General features: G+C 37.5%; 2 protein-coding genes across 4 annotated transcripts; one reads left to right on the top strand and one right to left on the bottom strand.

Moving 5' to 3' along the window:
• The first annotated feature begins 386 nt into the window (after positions 1-386).
• cep55l (centrosomal protein 55 like) lies at positions 387-14,485 on the top strand. Of its 3 annotated transcripts, XM_032574655.1 has the most exons (13): positions 387-462; positions 2,055-2,283; positions 2,362-2,469; positions 3,314-3,469; positions 7,136-7,189; positions 7,920-8,067; positions 8,384-8,529; positions 8,965-9,158; positions 9,328-9,451; positions 10,882-10,953; positions 11,105-11,245; positions 13,079-13,090; positions 14,375-14,485. In XM_032574655.1, exons 2-13 carry the CDS (start codon positions 2,095-2,097, stop codon positions 14,390-14,392), a joined length of 1,362 nt encoding a protein of 453 aa, XP_032430546.1. In that variant the 5' UTR covers positions 387-462; positions 2,055-2,094; the 3' UTR covers positions 14,393-14,485. The 3 variants fall into 3 exon arrangements, with proteins under 3 accessions (XP_032430546.1, XP_032430544.1, XP_032430545.1); XM_032574653.1 differs by lacking the exon at positions 14,375-14,485 and having other exon boundaries at positions 11,105-11,230; positions 11,404-13,300; XM_032574654.1 differs by lacking the exons at positions 387-462; positions 14,375-14,485 and adding an exon at positions 567-661 and having other exon boundaries at positions 11,105-11,230; positions 11,404-13,300.
• A 588-nt stretch (positions 14,486-15,073) lies between these two features.
• rbp4 (retinol binding protein 4, plasma) lies at positions 15,074-17,227 on the bottom strand. The gene is made up of 6 exons (XM_032574656.1): positions 17,098-17,227; positions 16,786-16,888; positions 16,565-16,701; positions 16,363-16,469; positions 15,915-16,127; positions 15,074-15,602 (listed from the first exon to the last, which is right to left on the bottom strand). Exons 1-6 carry the CDS (start codon positions 17,145-17,147, stop codon positions 15,562-15,564), a joined length of 651 nt encoding a protein of 216 aa, XP_032430547.1. The 5' UTR covers positions 17,148-17,227; the 3' UTR covers positions 15,074-15,561.
• Between the last annotated feature and the right edge of the window lie 3,732 nt (positions 17,228-20,959).

The raw sequence follows: 20,959 nt of genomic DNA, 5'->3' as shown, positions 1-20,959 counted from the left end.
TGGAGTAAGTTATTATTATTTTATATTGAACCGAGGAACTTGTAGAGCTCTGTGTTTCCCATTTATTTGAAAGAGATGAAATTCTTTTTTTTTTTTTTTAAATAAATGCTTTGGTTCTTATTTACTGGAACAGAAACACTATGACATATTTGTTATGGGTGTTTAAAAGACACATAATGTTATGTTTTGTGGTCACAAACGCGACAAAAATGTGTTTTAAAAAAGTATGAGAAATATTTTTTTAGAATTAGTTATATTTTCTATATAATATCTTTCACGCCGTCCAAACCTGCACACATCGGAACACCCAGAACTACACGAACATTCGCACCTGGAAACTTCATCCCGGATATGACGTCAACGCGCTGCAATTCAAATTTCAGGAAATGAAAGTGCTGTTTTAGCAACGGTCTCGTTACACACAGAGTGGATTACAAACGCTTCTTTTGCTCCTTTTATAAAGTAAGTTCTACATTTCTGTTATGTAGACCAATTAACATGTATTCTGTACTTTTATCTGAATATCAAAGTTAGAAATTATAAGGTCTCGGGTAAAGGAAGAAAAACGAAATGTCAAGTTATTTTTGTTTTCTACATTGTCATTTTGAAAACATTTGTATCTTGAAATTCAGCAACATTTCAAAAGGCTTTTTACTTTAAGGTAAATTCTCTTTTAAATTGTCTGTTTTTACAAAATGTGTAATACCTGTCAGGATTGGGACGATGACGTTTCCTATTTGTTGCTGCGACTTTGGGTTTTAAACGTTTTCCTGATATGTCGGTGCTTCTTTATTCCTGTCTCTATTGCAGATAAACTCCGGTTTAGTTCAAAAGCAACAATACTTAAACTCGTCAAACACGTTCAGGAATGTCCTGCTTTAAAAAACAGGCTTAAAAAAAAAACATTGCTTAAAATCTGAGAAGTTATTCTGAAAGCCCTCAAAAAGTCAATTTTACCTTTATTTTTCTGGCCAGAAACCAAGTTTGGGTTGCCTTTGACGAGGTTCACTTTAAAAACAAAGCATGTGATAACTTGTGAAATCTGTGCTAGGATATCAACACTAAATATGCATTATTTTGAAATTCAGTTATGATTGTGTGTTGTATTCTTTATCAATACATTTAGCTGGGGTCATGGTGTTCAAATTACTTTTTGAATTTTGCTCTGAGGTATTTCAGCATGAATCTTGCTTTTTCCTCCCTGTGTTTGCGTCGATGTTACTCTGAATTCTTTCTACAGTTACAAAACATAGATAAACTCCTTAAACTGCCTATGGGTATAATGCATTGACGATGTGATGGACAGAACAATTTGAAATATTGTCACAGAATACACAACAGAGATCATCACATATTATTTACTGACATTTTCCTCACTAATTACTTTCTGTTTCATAATAACAAACTCAGCTTTCAAAACTCAGTGGCGGCCATAAATTACCGTTAAAGTCTTTCAGACTGCCCAGATGGTTTACTGTATTGCACCTAACCTGTTGTAACCTACTATATATATTTGATCCAACAGTCTTTCTTTTTATGATATGAAACACATTAATATTGCAATGATGATGTAAAATGAATTATTTTGTGGCTCTAATCACTACCATTTGATTTTATTTTTTATTATTCTTATTCTTAATTCAAGTCCTAAAGAGTTTATTATTTTTTTGAAATCTGCAGTCAAGTATTGCAAAAAATATGCATTGCCCAACTTATTCTTTGAGTTAATTAAAATCTTTTAACAAGACTTTTAAATGAAACGGTACAACTTTGAAATTTTCTGAAACATCTTATAGCAAACAACTCCATTTCATACTGCAAAAAATGTTGGGCACAAAACTGCAAAGGTACAAAATGGAAACAGGGTGAATATTCACCCACACCCAAGAAGATGTCAACTATAGTCAGAATAGATCCAATAATCTGTAGCACCTGCAGAAGGCATCAATGTTCACTACCAGTTAAATTATAATGGCTGTTCTCATTTTTTACAAATGATTAGATTGAAATCAAAGCATAATAGCGTCTTGAAGTGATTTGTCTGTTTTTTGTAGAACACTCCATCTTACACCTGTGCTATCAACAAAGGAAGCCATGGCATCCAAAGGTGCCAAAGAAACCCTTGTCTCCAAGTTGGGGTTCAGATCCAACAATTCTGGCTCAAAGGCAGAGGCAGAGCTGGAGAAGGTCAGGAAGGAGAACGCCCACTTGAGGAAAAAGATTGACGAACAGGCCAAACGGCACATCAAGTCCCCTGACTCGGACAAGGGCAAGCTGCTGGAGGTAAAGGGGTTCACTGTTACTGATTTTCAAGTCCTGTTGTATTCATTTGTTTTTAAATATGTGCACTTGATTCTCCAGAGGATTCTTTCCCTCGAGACGCTCCGCGAGAGGAACAATCAGCAGCTGCTGGTTAAAGAACAGGAACTGGAAAGTCTAAGACAACAGCTGTCAGCTAAAGGAGGAGAGGTACATACACTGACAACTATCTGTTTTCAGAATCGCATTTGTCCCATCATCCGTCATGAAGAGGCCTCTACACACCTGTACATGGAAACACACGATTAGCTCAGGCTTAAAGTCCTGCCTAAATGAGAATAAACCCACAGCAGGAGCACTCTCCAGCTTGTGACTTATTTATTTATTTTTTTCCCCCACCCTCTGGTATTGCATTGGTGGCATGTGGGAAACTGTCAGCGAGAGGGAAGGGAGGAAAAAAAGATACTGGAATTCCAATGAGGTGCCACAAACAGAGGGGGAAATCGCTTCTATCCCACTTTGACAGCAGCTCTGCAAAGTGAAGTTTAGACAACCGGCAGAAGGTGCATACCAACGTACATCGTTAGATTCTGTTCGCTTGACATTTATAAACTGTTTGTCTGTGACTGCTGTCTGTATGTATTAGCATTCATGTCATGTTGGTGTTTGACACTAGTGTAAAATCTCATTCTGCTGTTGCTTATCCTTGTGTAATATGTCTTCTATTGTGGCAGAAATGACTCTAATTTAGAGTGGTCAGAGTGGCAGCAGGCTAAGCTCACAGATGACATGCTGGTAAATGGAATGTCAGCGTTTTGTTTTGCCCAGACATTAATCATGCTTGCATCTTCCTCATTAAGTTTCATCAGCAGACACGCAAGTGGCTAATGCCACCAGACTCCCAGCCGCGCTACGTCGATTACGAGAGATGGATAATTGCACAGAAGACAGAAAAACAAATCTTTTTCCCTCTTACCACCTTGCATCGAACTATGCTTCAACAATAAGGTTAAAAAGACTTTGGTGACATACAGGCTTCTTTTTTTATATATAGGTGGTCGCGTCGCTGCAGGCCCAACTGGAGCAGCGTAGGAGAGAGGCAGAGCAGAGAGATGGGATGTTCCAGAGCTTGTCACAGGAAACGGAGAATCTGAAAAACAAGCTGGCCACAGTTTCCGCTCGTTGTCAGTCCCTGGAAAAGCAGGCCACGGTAGGCTGACCCTAATATGCTGCTACCTGTCAAGATGTTCTAATTAGTCAAGAAGAGATATCTCTTCTTGACATGATCTGGTTGCTTTTTCTGTGCAATTGAAATGATCTAGCTGATCTTTAGATTTGCCTGGACAAGCATTTGTGACTTTTTATACTGCATCATGGCTAGTCTGCCTGTGGAATATCGCTCATATATTTGACATTTATTATAGCAAGAATGGAAAAGATGAAATGATTAGTGGTAACGCTGATCTCTTTCAGTTTCAGTTGAGAAGTCAACAATTGATGATCCTTGGAGCATAGGAATAAAATGTAGACTTTGAGATTTTCCAGGTGTGTAGGAGTATAAAAAAATGAAATGAGTGGAATAATTTGTATTTTCAAACTTTAATATCTGTAAAAAAAAAAATAATAAAAAAAGTCAAATGTTGAATCCTTTCATCCCTCTCTCTGCCAACCCATCTACCCTTCCATTGTTTTATTTATCTTCTTCCCTGACCATCCTTTTTTTTATCATCCATTCTTCTGTTGGTCTGTTTGTCCATCTATTCCTCTGGAAATCCCTCTGTCCCTCCAACCATTTGTCTTTTGTCATCCTTCAGCCCCTCATCCATCACTCTATTCCTCTATCTAGCTGTCCTTCTCTTCATCCAACTCTTCCTCCTTTCCACCATCTTCATGTCAGTATGTGTTCATCTCTCCATTTGACAAATGGAGGGAGAAATTGCATTTCCAGACTTAATTCCCCATGTTGTTGTCTTAAAGTTATATCCATCCATCCAAGCTAATTAATAATGACGGTGATTTATGATTATGACTGAAAAGCACTACTGAGTAGAAAAAAAGCTAACCTAGAACAGGGATAGTAAAATTGCCTTTGGCTAGGAAAGTAAGTGGCACTTTGATCCTTAAATCTGTCTATTCATGAAGTTTTCCCCACTATTTTTTTCATCCATTCATCTAAAGTCTGTAGTTCTGGTTTTCATGTTTAAAACATGAGCATAGTAGAAACGTTTGCTTTAAATCTGTGGAAAACTTTTAGGTTTATGCTTGCCAAAAAGGACTGAGAACTCTGCAGAAAGTTCAAAGATTTTGACATGAAAAGTGATCAGTGATTGATGGATTAAAGGGCTTGTTAAGGGACTGTGGCTCTGTTTTTGTCCATCAGGTGGCAGTGTTTAATCTCAGTTTTCCTGCTGACATCACCTTCTCTCTGGAGCCTCCTCACCACTTTATCATGAAGGGTTTATTGCTCTGAAATACATCAGCTGTATTAAGCATTGTAACGGTGAAAATCAGATTTTTCAGTAGCCCCTTTATTTTTATCTGCCGTCAGCAGTGCTACTCTGCTTATGGAGGAGATAAAAGGAAATCTGTAGTAGCCACTTCTTAACTGTAGATCCAGTGCTGCTGCATTGACTCTAAAGCTGTCATCAGGATTCTTCCCTGCCCATAAGGAAGCAAAATTACATGCAGGGCTTTAAAGAATCTAAAAAGATTTAGCTATATCATACAAAGAAAAATCCCAACTAATAAGCTTATTTAAAGAGGATTTCATCTCAAATATTGCATTTTTTATCCGTTATGTTGCATGATTATGTGGATCCTTTGTATATGTTTAAGTAATTTTCTTGCTCACGGTTTAGACTATTTGCTGTACCACTGGAGCTAGAGCTGGAAGAAACATAGTTTTTAAAATGCTGTTGTTCTATATCTATAGCTATAATGAACAGAAAGCTTGCATTTTTTTTTTCTTTTTTTTTTGCTGCTTAAAGGTCAGCAGGGCTCTTTATATATTTGATGGAAGATGTTTGTTTCCCATCTGTTATTAGACCAAAGCATTAGAATGCAAAGTATGGATACGAATGAGCAGAAGTATGAGTGGCCCATTTTTAAGATGCGTTGCATAGTTTGCTTCGTTGTTCTGTTATAAGGCATCAGAAATGGCTGCTCTGTGTGAGACAGGAAGCTGCTTCAGGCCATCACCAGAGCACACAAACTAATTGAAAGCTTTAAAAACATTTGACAGCGAAAAGCTGACTTACGGAACCGTCTCTTTGTTTAATGTGAGACATGACTTCTAGCATTTGTGGTTGATGAATAAAAATCTTATTTTTGCAAGAACAGACTAGTATTTTTATTCAGAGTTTACCAGATTAATGGAAACAATGTTGGAAAAAATTGCTCAGAACTGTACCACTCAGCTGCTACAGGGTGTAGATCCCATCACAATGGCATACATTTATGATGATCTGGAAAACATGTTTAATAAGATACTGCTAAATGTTTTATATTTAGGTATGGATCTTTGGACTCTTGTTTAAAATGTAACTTATTTGAATCTAATGTGTTTAAATCTTACTACATGTTTCTGTGATATAGACAATGCTGCTAATATGAAAACAAACTAAACAACTACTTCTCCTGCTACAGGAGATTCCTATATCCTTTCTTTATGTAATTTTATTAATGTAACTTTCTAGCGGCATGTCACAATTCCTTATTCTATCCCCTTGGAAAATATTCAGATCAACAAACCAAGCAATCTCTCTGCTGTTCACAGAGGACTCGGCTTATGGTTGTACATTTAGTCTTAGCGAGATAAACAAACAAGCTAATGAGGTTTACCTGGAGTTATAGGAGCCAAAAGGCTTGTCAGACATACAATCTGGAGTCCTATGCAATATGGAAAATCAGTCATTTAAATCTTTCTGAGGTCTGGATAAAGACCATGCATTGGTTTGTCAATCCCCTTATCCATTGATCACTTTGTCCTTTCACTCATCCATCAAAAGCTGTTTTTATCTGATATTATGCAGCCCTATTTATTGGCGTGTCCATCAGTTTGTTCATACGTCTGTCTGTCCATAGGTTCATTCACCCACCTTCCAACTGTTTGTCTATTAATTACCCATATGTTTTTTTTTTTTGTTTTGTTTTTTGTCTGTTTTCCATCTACCATCCTTTTTTGGTCCATTTGTCATTCTTCCTGTCTTTCAGTCATGGTTTTTTTTTCCAGGTACCACATTTAAATCTTGCCCTTGGTAGATAAGTCTGCCTAAAAAGTCTTTGGTATTTACATTTGGGCTAAAATGAACTGACAGAATTTGCAGTTTGAGTCCAGAAGGGTATGAAATTTTAAGATAACGAATGTATTGAGATGGAGATCAGACTCGAAGGCTTACAGCGACAGGCATGTGACATGACCAACAAGCCTCTGGGAATGGAGCCTGTACACTGCAGGGTTGGTGACCTGGTCATGTAGCCAAGACTTGGGAGCGCAGAAGAGCATAGATTTATCTCTTGCTACTCTGTTTTTCTTGCATTATTAAAAGTTGGGCTAAATAATTTAAATCAGCAGGCCTGTGTGTAATTTCTGAGCCTGTGGCAGTTTTGTATCTACTTTATTTTTTCTCTGAAAAAGGAGAATCTTATTTTAAATTAACGGTGCCTGTCACTTGACAGTTATCAGAACCTGGCCAGCCTTAAAAACACACACAGAAGCTACAAGCTTTTTTTTTATGAATAAAACATCTTTTTTCTTTATTTTAAAGACGGCCTCAACTGAAAGTTGGTTGTGACAGCTGGATCAGATGCAACTACTGCATATTTACTAGTACTTTCTCATTTAACCTTTGCAACATCTCCCTCCTTCTCTTTTCAGAATGGGCATGCTCCTGCTGCAGAACTGGTACAGATGCAAGATCAACTCAAAGATGTGAGTCCTTTTTGTCACATCTTCATAAATTTGACATGTTAAACTTCATATTCTTTGTCATTGCATACCATGGGTACAATGAAGGTATATTGGGAAGCTTGTACATTTTCTCAAAAAGTACACAAGTCCTTTGAGTTTTGCTGCATAAAAACAACAAACTTCAACACATTTTATTGGGATTTTATTTGAGAGAAGCACAAAGTATCAGAAAAAATTTAAAGTGGAAGGAAATTGTTTTCAAAATGTATTACAAAAAGGATCCTGAAAAGTGTGGTGTGCCTTTAGTGTGTAGAATGTCTTTTAGATATAATTAGAACTACGATATATTTTGTTGTTGTTAGCAAAGTAGTTTATACTTAGTCAGATTGGCTCAAGGATGTTTTTAAAACCTGCCACTAATTCTCAACTTGATTTACATCCAGGCTTTGACTAGACCAGGCATCTGTAACCTGCAGCTCTGGTGTCTGATGTAACTCTTTAGACCCAACACAGTGGATCTTAATAATTTTGGAAAAATCGAGCATAGTTTTAAAATGAGAAGTCATTAAAAAAGGAACAAATTTTTTCTTCCCATCACTGTCAAAAAATATTGACCTTTAAACTTCATGAACTTTTTCATTTAATCACTGGTGTTTCTTTTCTCATTAATTCATGACCTCAAGCTCAGGTTGTTATCATTACCCAGAATCCAGAGTGCTTGTCTAAAACGGTAGCAAAATCTTCCCATCAGGCTCTGGAAAAGAACCAGCAGTGGTTGGTCTATGATCAGCAGCGAGAAGTCTTTGTGCAGTCGGTCGTTGCCAGAACAATGGAGTTGGAGCAGCAACTGGAGCAGGCCAAGCAGCAACAGGAAAGCAAAGCAGAACCCAGCTCTGAGGGTAAATATACCTTACATCCTCATATATATAGAATATGGAAACATCAGGATAAATGGTATGTTCAGATACAGAAAGATGATGTAAATGTATCCTCAGTGCACATTCTTTTCAGTTGAATTTTTTTGTTTTCATTTCTGGTCAGAAATCGGTGCTCTGCTGTTGTATCAGCAATGTAATGCAATAGTTTGCTCTTAATAATTGACGGAATCTGAAAAATTTACAACAGAATTTGTCTTTAAAATTTTAGTGGAAGCTTTTTCCTCTTGAACTGGAGGCCTGATTTTTATCTCACTCCTTCTTTCCCCCCTTGTGTCAGCTTCAAACAACACCCAAGGTAAAGAGAAGGAGTCTGACCTGAAAAAGCACTACGAGACGATGCTTTTAGGTGTGCAGAAAGACCTGGAGAGCCAGAAAGATCAGACTGCCAAAGCTCTGCAGGAGTTACGTGTTCAGAAGGAACAGGTAACAATACTAATGCTGCAAACTTTCTACCTAGAGAACCTCGGTGACGTGTTTACCCACACTACACGTTTTAGAGGGAATTTTCTTTTCTTCAAACTTAAATTTCTCATTGTCGAAATAATTTTTTGTATCAAAGATAACCTGAGTAAACGCACATCACTATTTGTTTAATTGTTGATATAATACTACATGTTAGCAGAAGAAAGCTATCCACTATGCTCTTGTCACCATTTTTTTTCCTGTTGAAGTGTGAACAAATTCATTGACATTCCGTCCTTTGAAAAAGGTAGCTTCAGCACCCAATCAGTATGCAGCTGAATATCCAGAGTCCTTGGATTCAGACATCTTTATAATTGATCTGCAGAGCTGGATTAAAGAACTGAGTAAGACGGAAAACAAACAGCGTTTTTGAAATTTCTTTCATGGCCTCTGCAGACCTTGAAAGCTCAGGCCGAGCTGCAGCGGCAGAGGGAGCAGGTCAGTCGGGTCCAGGAGGAGCGCTGCGTGCTGCAGAGGAAGTACGAGGACAAGTGCAGCGAGTTGTCAGCCTTTCTGAGGAAATACGAAGAGAGGGGCAAGGAGCTGGACGAAGCCAAGATACAGCTGCAGGCGGAACGCCTTGGCAACAGGTAAAACCTGCAGCGTGCTGTGGATGTTCATGTGCTCTGAAACAACCCAAACCTGTGGCAAGAAAAGGGATGAAAATCACTTTAAACTTGATTCAATTAAGTAGTGTTCCCTCTTAAATTAGTGTTTTCTTTTACTGCTTAGGTCTAATATCATAACTTTTACATCTAGACAAGTGGTGCACGAGGAAAGAAAGGTATCATCCGAAAGGACAGACAGGGTGAGAGCCGACCTGGAGAAGGTGGAGAAACGACTGGATGAGGAGAAGAAGAGATCTGCTGACCTTCTGCAGCAGGTCAGAGTCCTTTAGCTAAAGAAGATGCATAGAGGAATCAATTAAAACCGTTTGGACAGTTACTGATTTTACATGTAAATGAGCTGAACATGCACCAAAATGTGAATACAAAAGATTCAAGTAGGTTGTTCATTTATGTAAACTACTGTATAAGACTGCTTTATTAGTAGAATGTGACGATTCTAAATGACTCATTGAAGGCTTGGCTGAAAGTTCTGTTGTGGAAAAACGAATTTATTCAAGCATTGTTAAAGGTGAAAATCAGTCAAGCTTATTAGGAATCTTTTACAAGATGAGAGCAGAGAACTGTAACAAGGGCGTCCAATTTAAAGTAAAAAGCTTTAACAGACAACATGTGTTTTATACCTAAGGGCAGAAAAATGGGGGAAAATATGTAAAAGACAGACTGAGACTAGCTCTTTGGCTCTTTGACTAGTTCCTGTAAGAAACTAGTCTATTCCACACAAAGTCCATATGCATTATAGGAAATGGACAAGACCATAACTTCAACACTGTGATGTAGTATTTACATTTTCCATCAATTCAATCAATCATCTTTGAAGGAGAAATGCAGAGTAGTGAAGAACACAATTTTCAGTTTTTCTTCTGGTGGTACAGACTATTAGGAGGGGACTTCACTGCATTAAAAGGCCAATAAATAGAGTAATTTACAGCAGAATCATGTATCACGAAGCTAAAGATGGTACAGAGTCTTCCAGCATAATTCTTCAAGATGCATAACTAAGATAAGAATGGAGTGGCCAAAGAAGCATGTCATGTCATGGAGTGGCTGGTCACTCTCCAGATCTGAGTCCTGCAGAGGGAGCTGGAGCTTTACAGTGGCAAGCAGCAACCAGGAAACCTGAAGGAGTTTCTGGGAGGAAGACTGGGTCAAAATGTCTTCTGAGCTGTGTGAAAACCTCATGACCAGCTGCAGAAAATGTCTTAGTGCTGAGCTTGCTCACCAAGTTTGAAGCTGTGATTTGCCTGGAGATGAAATACTTATTTCACTCAGTGGCATGCAGACCATTTTAACATTTTGGTTCACTTTCATTTTTTCAGATATATATATATATATTTAAATCTCTCCACTTTTGATGCCACAACATTTGCACTGTTCAAAACATCTGCATGGGATCAAATACTTATTTATTATACTGAAGTACTTTTCAAAATAAGAGTCTACCAAGTGTTGGGAAAGTGAAGATATAAACAATATTAGTTAAATAATTTTACAACTGTGCACTGTTCACTATGTTTGGATATATTTTTGTGTTAATTTATCCAATATGTATTTAATTTCACATTTTACAGTTGGGCTCCTGCTCAGGCTCTTAAACTGTTTTACAATTTTCCTTCAGTGTGGTTGAAAATGATTAAATGCTCTGCAAACACAAAACTGTTCTACCTTGATAATTTGCTTTTGATAGGTAAATATGCTGCAGAAGTCTCTCATCAACCAAAATGAAGAACGAAGGAGAATTGCTGCTCTGGAACAACAGGTAGTGCTTAATTGTTTAGAAAACTGTTAAAATGCATGAATTACATGACAAACAGCCATCTTTTTTTTTTAAACTTTTTTTTTCTTTATAAAGACCAGAATTCTGGAACAGTTCCACTACTTTAAAAACTTTCTTTTCATTTCCTCCTAAGATCCAGCTCTCTGCCAAGGACTCTGAGAATGAAAAACTTGATCGTCAGAGCATGCAGGAGCAATTACAGAAAGTGCTGAAAGAGCTTCGCAAAGCTCGTGATCAGATTGCCAAGCTGGAGTCTGCTGTAAGTGTCTGGAGTGTATCTGTGTATTTAAATCATGCAGCAACTTTTCATTTAGTGCTGTTTTCAAACCAAGTTTATTGTCCAAAAATAAGCAGTTGCTTTATTCTTTGCAATAAAAATTAATGGCACTCTTAAAAAAAAGTAAAAATGCCATGTCTTGTTTTCAATTTCAGAAGCAGCTGAGTGCCCGCTTTTCAGAGCCCAGCTCCTATAATAATCCGGAGTTTGAGCGCCTTACTATTAACTCTCATGGCTCCACATCTCCATCTAAAGTCATCGGCCTCCTGGATGAGAGTTTCCTGGAGTGTCCAAAGTGTCAGGCTCCTTATGCAACCAGTCGCCACAGAGAACTCCTGGCCCACATTGACTACTGCTTTGCTTGAATGAGCAGACCAGATGAGTAATTCCCAACTCAGACATTAACCGAAGGGGGAAGCTAGACAGTGAGATTGGTTTTAACCAGAATTAAGATTAAATTCTGAACCAAATCTAAGTTAAAAAGGTTAGGAATGCCCAAAATACAGATCTGTTGAGTTATGCAGAAAATGCGGCTCCAAATATGCTTTTTTATAATGTACTTTTTCCAAAATTTAGTGCTTTTTCTATGCAAAAACTATAGGAATATTATTTTCACTCACCAAGAGGGTTTAATGATCAGCAGCTATTTTTTGTTTTGTTTTGTTTCACCGTCATAAATCCATGTACCGTAATAACTCCAGTCATACTACACTGACCCGTCCATTTCCCCTAAAATGGGGGTGGGGGTAAAATTACGACCCTTTCTATTTTAATAGTATGTCATATTTCAGACAAAATCAAGGCAAGATAAAACTATTCATTCCATCAGTTTTATTTTTAGAAAAAGAAGAGACTTTAAAGCAAACAATTTCAACATTGTTTGACACATTTAGACTTGATCACCTTTTATGTATTTATATTGAAAAATCTTGCTCCAGTTTTTTTTTTTTTTAAGTCATAGCACTGATCATTGACACAAAACTGGTGGAGGGCTTCTCTATGTATGTTTTAGCTGATGTTTTCATTTTTTGTTCAGATTTTTATTTTTGTGTTTTATCTTGGTATTTATTCTTGGGTTTCTTAAGAGATATGGAAAGCTTCTATATATTTTCCACTGAATTATGTGTGTTTAAGATTGCCTAATCATGAGGCATCCTCCTTCTATTTACACATGACAGTTTAAGGATCTCTGTTGTATCATGTGAATCAAACCCCTATAAATGGGTCATTTTGAACTCCCAGTTTAAATACTTTTATCTCTTGGTTGCATTGTGTTGTTGATGATGGAATATCTTGGTAAGAAGAGAGTGCAGCTGGTTTACCCTTTTGTAGTATTTATGTGAAGGACAAAATGTGTTAAATTTCTACACTCCAGCTGTTTGCTATTTTCAACTTCATTAACTGGCGATTACAATTATCAGCAAATGTCCATCTAATTAACCATATGTCTCTTACATTAGGACTGCCCTAGTGCTGCAGCAGCAAACCTGTCGAGCTCGTTTCACACACACTTGGATAAACATTGCTGAACCGTGACGGTGATTTTTCTTCCTCACCTCCTAGTTTTTAGTTGCTTAAACTCAACCAGACCAGATGCACGTAGCCGCGCAGGGCTTAACCGGTCACGTTTGTCGGGTTGTCTGTGCATTCCTCTCTACAATCACCACCTTGACTTTTCAAACCTGCAGCTCTGTCAGGCTGGAAAGAGATTGCATGACTTAATTCCTTGTGCTAAACTATTTACAGCGGGGATTACTAAAGGTCTCCTTGTTGAGAGAAAAGTGTTTATTCCTGCAGTCTTGGCGATGTGACCACATAGATTCAAGGCAGACAGACGTTGCTGTGACTTTTGGGTCGCTTCGATTTTACTTCCACTGTTTATATTTTAGTAGGGTGCCATCTGGGAATTTTTTTTTGGTTTGTTTTTTTTACCAGGTTATGTTTTTATGTGTTCTTTAATGTATCCTGATCATGTGCTCCTGAATGGTTTTGCTGTGCTCAGTACTGTCTACAAATGTGCAATAAAGACTTAAAACTCCATCCAGAACAATCCTTCAGTGTAATTTTGTCTTAGTGCTGTAATATTTTGTTAAACGCAACAGCAGTTCTCTTTGTTGATGAGAAATAAATTGAAAATGTTGAAGTTTGCTATTTATTTTTTTTTAGCTATAATTAAGAGAAACACAGTTAAATTAGTTTAATTTGGCTGTCTTATTTTACATAAATGGCAGTCTGGGTTGAGATTCACAAAACAGTTGCACTCCTGGTAAAGATGTTTGCAGAAGCTTTAATTTAAACTTTTATGGAGATTTATTGACTCCAAGGTGCCACTTTTCTGCAGTTTTCCATCCTTCCTTACAAAGAAACTAGTTTTGTTTGTCTCAAATTATTTTAACCCTAATAATAGTAGATATGGATAAGTTTAGGGGAGTGGCTGTCTTTTTTTTTTTTTTTTAAATCTGACTGTTCTTTGTGACATTACAAAATATTTCTCTCCACTGAGACTTTATTGTGGACTCAAGATTTCCTTAGACAAGGTATTTTTCTTTTTAAGAGCCCCAGTTACTCAGTGTGTATTTTGTATACGATGGATGACATAACTATATTACATTGATTTTGTTTAAAAAAAAAGTAGAGGAAATATATGATTGAAACTTTCATGGCGATGAAGCTTTGCTCACTGCTATATTCCATTGCCTACTTGTTGAAATGGTTTGCAGCACAGACTCTAGATAAAGCTTGATTTATGCTAAGTAATGCAGCAGACTAATGCACTAATTTAAGTTTTAATCTGATTGCAGTGCATTGAGTATGATGCATGCTGGTCATTTTAGGCCGTGCAACAAATTTTACTGAGACATCTGTCACAAGAAATCCTTGTAGCACCTTTATAAGCAGCCATGGCTTAAAAATGCTGCTGAGAAGTATGGAGGCCTGCAATGTTTCCTTTCTAATATTGATTGGATAATTTACTACTGAGAAGTAGTGAAATTGGAATTAAAGGGATGACTGCAACTGTTAGTATTTCCTCTAAAAACAATTTTCATGAAAAATATGTTGTAACTTTATTGTTCAATTTATTTTATTCTTTTATTAGAATTATGCATAGCTTTATTAGCTAACCAGCTTATTATGTGCCATTAGGGGAAAAAATGACCATTTAAAAACCCAGAGTCCAAGCTCATTGCAAAGATGGAGCAAAGGCCAAGGACTAAATACAGTTTTTAATGGACATAAATATAATAAACTTAGAGTTTAAACTGAAGAAAGACAAAAAAAACCCATTTAAAGCTAATCTGTAAAGTTGACATGTTAGGTGTGTTTCCTATAAATCAATCTACAGTGCTGATCTTAAAACAATTTGGAGTCTGTCAATCCACTGCATAAAATAAGGTTTAAAATCAGCTGCCAACCTCCCGAGCTTTTACTGTCCTAACAGGTTCATCATAATAACAGTAAAATGCCGCAAGACATCACAACTCTAAAATGCCATGAAAGGACCTACAGCAGCCTTTTGCTACTGCTTATTGCAAAGCATATGGCTGTCCAATCATAAACCGATGGCACAAGTTTAATTTTTGTGACAGGTAGACAAGAAGGATATCTTCTCTTTTTAAGATAAACATAAAGTCATATTAAGGTTTGGCAAAAGTCATGAAATCTGGAATAATGTTGGACAAACAAGTCTAAAGTTAAAGGACAGGGAATGTTTGGCAGAAACCAAATGCAGCAATTTTCCACAACCTTGCGGCTTCCAGAACTACAGATTTATTGAATATCTTGTAGAATTCAGATTGGATCATTAAAAAAATTAAACAGTCAAAAGATGTTTGAATGTTTTATATTAAAAACCGGATCAAGAAGTAAACATCAGTCAAGATTAACAAACAGATCTACTACTGAACATGTTTGCTGGATCTTACAGTTTAATAAAATAAAAAGTACTTGTGCATTGTCAGAATATGTAAAAGCAAAGCCCCTTTTATGAAGTTAACATTCTGAGATATTTGGATCATACAAGATTTCCACATGTGATAATTTATAACGCTGCTTCCTCATGAGGCAAATGTACTGAAAAGAAACAAAATAAGCAACAGACATTGAAGATAACACTGAAATTTAATGAGACTAAAGCTGACTATGAACAACAATAAGTGTGAAAGTTTGGAGTTTGTGATTTTTAATTTATTTCTTTAAAAAAATAAGGAAACTACTTCCTCTCGTGTGAGAGAAACTGAGGCGGTAGGGGTGAGGAGGAGGTGGGATTCAATCTGAAACCAGCAGAAAGGAAGAAAGGAGCATCAAGAGAAGGGTCACTGAGGTGGCTCTGCATTTCCGCTGTTCTCGCAGAAACCTGAGAGAGAAGATAAAAACATTACGCTTATTAAAGATATTCATCAAACAACCTGCATTGTATTTTTTATTTATTTTTTGTCCATGACAGACTATCCAGTTGGAAATGCGTTACTCAGAATTACACTGAGTGCGCATTCCTCTAATCAATCAATGAAGATAAACACTGGTCATAAGGTTTGAAGCAGCATCCCTCGGTTAATCATTAATTTGGTCTTTAACCTTATTGAACAGCTCAAATTGCAACCTCCCTCAGATCCCTCCTTACATCTCCTCCTCCTATCGGATCAATAATGGCTGTTAATCGACTCACCGTTGTGTGTTACGCGTCGGTATTTGCCCAAAAGACACAGGTCCGTCTTTTTCTGCGTGATGATGGCCTGGTCCTCTGGCCTCAGGCCGGCTGGGTGGCGTGAGAAGACGAAAGAGTAGCTATCCAAGCATGTGCCGTCCTCGTTGAGCAGTCTGCAGGAGTAGTGGAGGGCGTAGTTGTCGTAGTCGGTGTCGATAACCCAGTGTTCGTCATCTGAAAGCAGGACGGGTTATGTGATGATTAGAATATTTGCTTCCACTTGGTAAAATGAAGATTTATCTGTCTCATTAGATTTCCACTAAAACTTGGAACATCCCAAAAAGCAGTGGGCCTGAGGTCAACAATCTCCACGCTATCGCTGAATTTCAGCAGACAGCTGCGGCACCAGGGTTGAATTTTGGGAATTTTTGCTCTCTGTCTTTCCTTTTGTGAGTCAAGTCATGCTTACTTCCTGTCTGCAGGTACGAAGCAGCTCCCCAGTATCTCATTCTGAACTTGGCAGGGCTCGGGGATTCCTCGAAGGTAGCAAACATGTGGGCACACATTTCCCAGTTGCTACAGGTCAAAGAGAGACAAAGAAAATTAAAATCCTCAGTAATCTATGCATCGAGAACAGCAAGGTCTCCAGGGGGGGAAGAGGAGAAACCTACTTCAGGATGATGACTCTGCCCTTCGCAGTAGCGGTCATTGAGCCATCTTCGTCAATGTTAAACTGAGCTACAACGTTGTCGAGTAAGAACAAACCCTCAGGGTCCTTTTTTCCTACAGCATACCAGGTCCCTGCATACTATTGGGAAAAATTGTTTTAGTTAAACCTTATTGGACAAATTTTACTTTATGAATGCTAATTCTTATGTTACTCACAACTCACCCTGGTTTTGTCAAAGTCCTGCTTGACCTGGAAATTCTCCACCTGGCAATCCTGCGCCCAGGACAGCGCCAGGAGGCAAAGAGCCACGACGAACCTCAGCATGCTACCTCAGAGGAAGGGGGGGGAAAAATGGTCAGAAGTTAGACGCAGAAAGTTTGGAAAAGAAAAGGAGAAATATTAGTTATTTTTCCTTAAAGTTCTCAGATTAAGTTCAGCATAGTCTGATGAAATTCTTCAAAATATCTCCAAAAATCAGCTTGTGAAAATAAAAATTTGTAAGAAGAAATAGATGGTCCTTTGCTCAGTGCGTACCTTGGTGCATAAAGAAGTGACTGTCTCGCATAAAGTCCACTCTTCAACATCCTCCTGACTTTATATACAGCTGTGTGCTATTGCATAATAACATCCTGGGGTCCTGAACCACCCCTGCTCTCCCCACAGTCAGTCAGCAGCGCTACATTGGACAAACATTTGCATAACTCCTTGTTCTGGTCCAATTGATTTGCGTGTTCTGCACATTTGGTTGACCGCTCCTGAGTCCCTGTTTATGAACAATTTTCTCCTTTATCTTCTGAGAATTTTTTTTGTCTTAGTCTAAAGAACAAAATGGAAGTGCACATTTGAAACATTTATTAAGTTTATAAACATTTGGTAGGGCTTGTACATAGAGTATTGCCACGGAGCAAGTTAGTGATGTTTATCCACTGTCGTTAACTGAGCAAGTAAATTCTCAGAAAATCCAGAAATCTGAGTGAAACACACACTTGTATAGAATAAGCATGTTGTTTATATTTGTCAAAGAAACTTTCCTAAGTTTCTTGAGTGCCTCATCAGCATAATTACATCAGCTGCTGCTTTATCTCCAGGTACTCTGTTTGTATGAAACGAGGCCAAAGTCCTCTCTCCTTTGATGTCATCTCATATGCTCAGCATCGTCCTAATTTCCCCTCTACAAATGTATGTTAGGGTCAAAATAGATAACAACCCAAAATAAAATCCAGTATAACTAGTAATTGTCACATCATCTAGGACGTTTTAACAGTCAAGTTATTAAACAATATCGCAAAGTATGAAATCTGTCATCCCAAAATGAAAATAGACAGAGTATGACACGAGAAGAAACACTATGAAAAATGGCAACACGCCTAAGACACGTAAGAGAAGATTAATTAGAAAGGTCTCATACATTCCTACTGTAACTCTGGAGGAGCTGCAGAGATCCACAACTCAGGTATTGGGAACTTGTTGACAACACAACAATCAGTCTTTCAATACACAAATTTGCCCTGCATAAAGGAGTCACAAGATTGTTAAATTAAAGGGGAAAAAAGCACAGGTATAACGAACCATGAAATGAACAAAGCAAGAAACCCATAGATTAAATTGTAGAAAGAGGTGATTTTACAAACTATCGAATCAGAGGGTCAAATGTGGCTTCCAAGCTTTACTTGTTCAAAAAAAAAAATTTAAATCATGCTTTTATTCCACTTCCCAAGTTACTGTATGTTGTGTGGGTCTATCACAGTATTCTATATGATAAAATCTGGAAAAGAAAAACAGACGAGGGGTGTGAATACTTTTTCAAAGCACAATACAAGCAACGCAAGGGGAATAAAGTCTCCTCTCTCCGATCCACATTGGTTTTTCAGCACGTCCTCGTTGGCAGACCTGTTATAAACTGAGGCTGTTATTTTGCAGCGTTCACATAACCACACCTCTGAGGCCTAAAAGAGGCACAGTGGAGCCAAACATCTGTAGCTTACATAACCAAAGCTCAGGCCAGGACAAAAGAAGGGAAAACAGCACTAGCTCTCCTACACATAAATATTAGCAGCTGGAATCTGACCAGGGGCAGGCGCAGCATTTCACAATCCTGAAAATTGGCAAAGGACTGAGATGCATTTCCCCTGCCAAGCTTATGTGTTTACATTTCACATTTTGAGGAGTTTTTTTGGCAACAAGAGACAAGTTCTTGTTTTTAATGGGGTGTAAGATATGAGTAACTCAAGACCCCTATAAAGTTTTGGATTCAATAAAACACCTCATGGCTTATTGAACCATTTCCAGCTGAACTTTAAAGCTTTGGCAAGAGCAAGAGCAGTTATCTGCTAAAGTGAAAACTTAGCAGTTGGTAAACGGCCCTTGTGCTGCATAACTAAAGTCTATTTTAGCATGTTAGCCATTTCTCCAAATGAGATTATTGTACTGGTCATGTAAAAATTTAGCATGCTCAAATGGCAATGGGTTGGGTACTAGCTTTGATAAACATTTTCCATTATCCTACTGGAAGTAGCCATTGAGGATGCTGTGGCATTTAAATACCTAGTTGGTACTAAGGGGGAAAGAATATCCCTGCCAGCAGCCTATGTTGTTGATTCAAGCCAGAACAGAGCAAAATTCTCAACATACCTTCTAAATGTTTCAGCTGAAATAAATACTAATCTGATCAGGCAAAGTTTATCCCATCAGTTGGCTAATTTTGGTGAGAGTATGAATTCTAACCTTGGTTTTCTTTTCTTAGCTAACAGGGATGACTGTAGCCCATCTGCTTCAAGGTTCAACAACTTGTGCATTCAGAGATAGCATTCTTTGGACCTGCACTATTGGACTGAGTGTTCCCTTTCCACCATCTTGAACCAGTGTGCACATTATTTTCTGATGTGTGACATTAGAAAGGCAATTTCTGCCCACAGAAATGTTGCTTTCAAACCAGCTTTTGTAAACCTGGGAGATGGTTGTGCATGAAAATCTTAGAAGCTCCATAGCTTCTGAAATAGCTATGTTTAAAGTCTCCATATTTCCTGTTCCGTTCTGATGCTGGGTTTGAATATCAGCAAGTCCTCTTAACCCTGCTTTTATGTCTTAATGCACTGACCTGTCAAGATATAAGCCATATATTTGTGTTGACAAGGAAGTAACCTAACAGAGCACCATTACCTAAATTTGATCGCTAAAATGATTTCAAAACGTATAGCTAGGTTCTCTTTGGGAGTGACAAGGATAGATAAAATCAAAAATGAATACATCAGAGGAACAGCTCATGTCAGATGTGTAGGAGATAAAGTCCGAGAAGCCAGACTGAGATGGTTTGGACATGTACAGAGGAGAGACACTGAATACATCAGTAGAAGGATGCTGAGGATGGACCTGCCAGGAAAGAGACCTTGAAGTAGACCAAAGAGGAGATTTATGGATGGAGTGAAAGAGGACATGAAGGTAGTTGGTGTGAGAAAAGAAGATGCGGAAGACAGAGTTACATGGAGACGGATGACTCACTGTGGCGATCCCTAAAGGGAAAAAGCCGAAAGGAAAAGAAGAAGAAACGTAATTAAAGTATAACTTCAAAATTGATTTCTTCTATTCAGTTCAGTTTCATCCATATAATGTGTTTTTTAAAAGAAAATACAACTCTGTGTCTTTTTCAAACCATATAGAACTCAGTCAACATCAGATCAAGTCAAATTTTATGCAACTCAACTTAATCCAGTTTAATACAGTTCATTCACGTTCAGTATGACTTTATTTACAAAGGAAAAAAACAGTTCCACAAAAGATACACTTGTTCAGAAAAACACAGAGTTACTCTGAGAGGTCATAGGGCAGTATTTTGGAAAAATAAAAAAAGAACCAGGAAGGGTGACCATCTGCTTCAGCTATTGAGGGGGAGAGATGAGAGATACAAACAAATACTTGAAACTAGGCCAAAGATACAGGCTCAGTAAAAAAAAAAGAAAAACATTGTTAAAGCCAGGAATAAAGAAAAACAAATACATGGAAAAAAACTAATAGATAAATAAATAAACTAGACTTTTAGTAGCCATCTTTTTAGATGACTAGAATAGTCCGAAACCATCTAAAACTTAAAAGTCTATCTGTAACAGATAGATTTAAAGATTACAGTAAAAACTACAATAAACTGTACTGTGGAAAAAAATATTTGCCCCATAAATCGATTACTCTAGTATTTGCTTTATTTTTTATATGACAGTCAAACAGATTGGGCCCTATGTGAAGAAAGTAATTTCCCTTAAGCCTAATAACAGATTGTACCTCCCTTATAAACAACACATGCCATCCAGTGTTTGCAAGGACTAAAGATAAGTCTTTATTTTGCTGTGAAGGTTTTCTCTCCATGGTTTTTTTTTTTTTTTGCAGAATTATTTTAATTAAGTAA

The sequence above is a fragment of the Xiphophorus hellerii genome, chromosome 10, assembly GCF_003331165.1.
Source record: "Xiphophorus hellerii strain 12219 chromosome 10, Xiphophorus_hellerii-4.1, whole genome shotgun sequence".
Lineage (NCBI taxonomy): Eukaryota > Metazoa > Chordata > Actinopteri > Cyprinodontiformes > Poeciliidae > Xiphophorus > Xiphophorus hellerii.
This window is presented reverse-complemented; position numbering and strand designations above follow the sequence as displayed.